The following is a 4813-nucleotide window of genomic DNA, read 5'->3' on the forward strand; positions in this document are numbered from 1 at the left end:
CCTGTAAAAAATATTGATTAATCCCTTTTCTTAACAGCGAAGAGAAAAGCGCCAATAGCAGCAGTAGCAGTAGTAACAAAATTACCAAGACTGTGGGTCGGTCTCGCCTGGTGCCTGCCTCCCCTTCACCCACCTTTGATTGTGAATGGATTATAGAAGGTGAAGCTACCAGAAGAGCTGTCTTGGTCTTAGAGATTCGCACTGGGTCCAGGGAACTTCTTAATTCAGCAAACGTTGTTCTTGGAGATCTTTTCACAGGTTAGTTGGTGAAAGCGTTAACTTACCAAGGATTTCATTATCCGTGGAGATTTATAAACTTTGTTTTTTCTGCATCATAATATATATTTACATCAGTAAGAAAAGAATATCAATCAAGAAGTCATTAATATAGATTCAAGGAAATTGTAATTGTGTATTGACATCCAGTACCAAGCTTATATGCTTCATTATATGATATGCATTTTTTATTAAGCTGTTGATGACAATGGAGATAACACTCAGAAGGCAACTATTATTACAATCATTATTACAGAGCCTGGAGTGGAAGGCAGTGTAGAGACCTGGGTCAACCTGCAAGGGGGAGCTTCGATCAATCTCCGAGCCAACCATGGAGGTGAGGCTCCCCCCTCCTCAAGAAGGCGGTCGCTGTTTCGCTCCTGGTCGCTGCACAAGCTAGGCAGGATCTGAGATGGGGAAAAAGAAGCTGAAAGTGATGACATATTGCTATGAGAACACTGGTAATGAATACTCAAGTCATGGTACAATCATCACATAAAAGAATGAGGTTGTGATAAATTGTGGCACTGCATTTTGAAATATGAAAATAAAATAAAAAGATGTATATGTATCATTAAAGATGATAATATCTTAAAGAAAATCAAGCATGATATAGATTAATAGTATGATAACAATTAGAATGGTGCTTTATATTTGCTATCATCAAATAATAGTTGTGAAACAAAATAGACTGTGCTGCAAAGGAACTATTAAATGTAAGGATTTAGTAAACCACCTTTTGGAACTAATGTTAATACGTATTATGCAGGCAGCACAGAATGCGGAAGTGAATAAATCTCTGGTAAGGTGATTTTTCAGATAGAAATCAGTCAATAACAGTATGGAATTCACACATTTGATATGGTTGTAATAATATGTAACTAAGAACATTTTGCTTGCACACGCATTTTAAAAAGGTTCCCAAGTGCATTACTCACAATACAGAAAGATAAGCGGCAGCTGTTTTAGATGTGCTCTTAAGATAACTAGTTAAAATGATTGTAAAACTTGATACATATGTGTTGTATGTACAGAGAGTGATGGATACTGCAGCTTGCATTATATGTGTATATAATCATCCATAAAATCTGTGTATATGTAAGGCCCAACTTGGAACAAATCTTGAAAAGATTTGTGATTACCATAATTATCATCTTCAAAAATATTACTACCACTACCAATATTACTGGTGATATTTTTTTTGTCAATATTTCTTCATTATTCCATTGTAGTCATGATTCTAAGTAGCATTACCATTTTTTTATCATTACTGGTATCATCATGGCTTATCATGTATTTTCTTTAATTATCATGGTAAATGTAGTTATGATGAATGATACTTTCTTCATTACCTACTATTTAGTCTCTTCATCTTCCATTTTACTTGTACTACTCTGTAAATATTCATAATATTGGTATAATATACCAAATGAAATTTTTTCAATCTCTTCATAATCTTTTCATCAGTAATTCCCTTACCTGCATGAATCCTGATTACCATTTTTATTAGTGTAGAATTATGTATTGCAAATTCTCACTTAGAAACGTTTGAATTATAATATTGAGGTAATATGTACAGCATTTTAACACTCAAGAAGCCAAATGAATATAAAGTTATCTGTGGAAAAATTTTATATTAGGCTGCACAGTGGAACAGTATTAGGGATGAATTAATATAATTAAGTAAACCTCATAGTAAAACAAACTCATGAAATATATAACACTTATTTACAATATCGTCTACAATACTCTACTGTCTGTATGAATTATAATCTTCATACAATGTGGAGGTCTTATTTTGGAAAAACTATGTTGAGGAAGTAAGTTGATTTAAGGGGAGGAGGGTACCTTATAATTCCCAATAATGTGAATTCCCATACTATTAAATTCAGCATATTATAATTAGAAGAAGAACTGGTATATTGTGGGGGAAAAAAATAGTCCAATTAGATATGGATTGACTCAAGTAACTTCATCTTCCTTAAGTTTAAAGATATCCAAAGTTCTTGATATAGATCATGCATTCATTCGCATTTCAAAATGCCTCCTTTTCCTAGGTAAGTTATCATTTTCTTATGATGTTCATATGTATATATCGCCTTCAGACAAATCATGAAGAACTGTTTTAAATTACAAATTACACACAGCTCTTGTGCCATTAAACTTTTACTAGAATAGTGGTATTTATCTTATTTATTTTATTTGATAGACCATTTTTGACTGCAGATCCATTTTTTGCTCTATTTTATAGTGGTGTCCATGGAATGTCAATATAGATAGGAATTTTGAGATTGTGTCATTCAATTGATACATTATATATAGTCAAGAATATTTACTGTTCATGTAGTTATTTACAATGACTGTTGCCAGTGCAGTCATTACAGTCAATTGTGTCATTGGTCCAGTAGGGGTTTATTAGATTACAGACATTTATTTAATACTATTTTTTCTCTACACACAATCATACACATGCCAGCATGAAAATACTCTTTGTGACCTTTTGCTGGTCATTGGGTTTGGTTCATTTTCCAGCAGAGATAGAAACATCATGGCTGTGGTCCCTATTTGAAAGCTCATGCCAAAAGAAAAAAGTCATTGAGAGTACAGGCTTTTTCCAGATATTGTTTCTTTGCCTTCAGATTAGGTTTCATGGTCATCCTTCATGACATATTCAATATAATAAGAATTTAAAGGGGTGGAATGTTCTCTGTCAAGGAATGAAAAACAAAAACAGAACATGGGAGAGACTACTGACCCAATTAGAGGACCATTTACACATGTATGCACAATATTTCATTTAGCACTATGATAATTCTGACAGTGCTTTCTATTGATTAAACTAGTCAGTTAATGTTAAGTATATATTAGGTATGATTTACTATCTACTGATGCTCTAAAACTGAGATTTAAGGATACCAGTGATATAAGTGGTTCTGCCCTGTTTTGGAGGGTGTTTAGTTATTAGCAATATTCACATAGCTTTAGAGTGATAATTTTTTTGATTGAGTTACAGGTTGGTTACAAAGAAAGTTCATATGAAGACTGGTAAATGGCAGTCTTGATATCATAAGCTAGTCAGAAGTGAGGCTTGTAACTAGTTCTTAGGTGGGCTAGCAGCTAGAGGATGATCATATCAGATTTATGTGAATTAAGAAGAAATAACACCTATCTGTGTGGTGTTTGTGTAATAATATCAGCTCATCTCCAAGGAGGGTTTCATATAGCATTTGTGTGGAAGAAAACTATTCACATTATGTAGGAAAAACCATGGCAAGAAGTATGAAAATTACCACTTAATATTTCATTCTTGTGTGGAAGACATTGGATGACATGAGAATAGATACCAGCTGGAAGTTTTCCTGAAAAGTAAGTTTTATTATGTAACATTCCATGTTTTTTTCAACTCTCTTTTGAGATAACTATAAATGAAGTAAAACATTTAGTGTTAGAAAAATACTGATAGAAGTCTTAATCAAAAACTTGGGCTTCCCAGTATTTGTGTAGGTATATTTGTTACCATCTGCTGCCTTTACCAAAAGTGTCTGCTGTCATAGTGATCAATATGACACCAATCTGCAGTTCGAATAAATTAATAATTTTTTTTAGAGATAAGTTCATGCACTGATTACAAACCTTTTGTTGCTTTGTGATAAAATCATTCCTTTTTCTTTTATAACAGTAAAGTCTGATAAAAAAAATAGCACCACATACTGTTAGGTGTTTTATTATTGAGATTTACAGTTAATCACTATAAATTAGGAAGATAATTTTTTTTAATCCTTTAGCTTGATGATTATTTATTATGAAGTATGTGGTGCTAGAAAGGTTGATAATGTAACTTTTAATTCATTAGAGTTGTCTTAGTTGCTTCCATGTTGTGGTTGCTGGTAGAGAAATGCAGTTTGTTGTGGACATAGAATGTGGTTGTTAGGCATGCTAATTTGTACTAGAATTTGAAACAATTCAAAGGAATAAGTAATGGATATAGTCATATGTATCCAGGTAGTTGTAAATTAGAAGAAGTAAAACACTATGCATTCTCAGATTAAAATATGCATTATGTGCAAGAATGCCCAATAAAAGATAGAAGTATTTACTGAAGGATTTGCAGGGAAATGTGTAGCTTTTTCATTAGCATTTAGTATTAGCTAAAATAATATATTTTCTATTATATTTAGTAATTTTGATACTTGAATCTAATATAGGATGTCAACTGTAAGATTTTGTTTTCAGGTAAATTAGCAGTATATTCATTTCAGGCAAATTCTGCATGTAATTCCCGTCAGTTTTGGCAAACTCCCTTATCAGAATTTAGTGGAAAAGAATCATTGTTGTTTTATAGCTGGTCATACAGAAGAATGGATATACCCCTGTGGGATAATTGTTATCACATCTTGTATTCAGTTAATACTTCATATATAAATTAAATCTGAAAAGCTACTTCCTCATTCTTTTCTTTACCTTTCCTCTTTTTAAAGTGTTTTTCTCCTTTACAAAATTTCAATAAATGGCTGAAACATAACTGCTGTATTATGTC

The 4813-nt window shown here is 32.3% G+C and overlaps 1 protein-coding gene across 1 annotated transcript in view; it reads left to right on the top strand.

The window, feature by feature from the left end:
* LOC119593849 overlaps nt 1–4717 on the top strand; it is a gene marked incomplete in the record, with an annotated part of 160221 nt that extends 155504 nt beyond the window's left edge. The window contains 2 exon segments of the mRNA XM_037942880.1: nt 38–258; nt 533–4717. Coding sequence (XP_037798808.1) covers nt 38–258; nt 533–687 — 376 coding nt within the window.
* Between the last annotated feature and the right edge of the window lie 96 nt (nt 4718–4813).

This window comes from Penaeus monodon, chromosome 32, assembly GCF_015228065.2.
Source record: "Penaeus monodon isolate SGIC_2016 chromosome 32, NSTDA_Pmon_1, whole genome shotgun sequence".
In the NCBI taxonomy this organism is placed as follows: Eukaryota; Metazoa; Arthropoda; class Malacostraca; order Decapoda; family Penaeidae; genus Penaeus; species Penaeus monodon.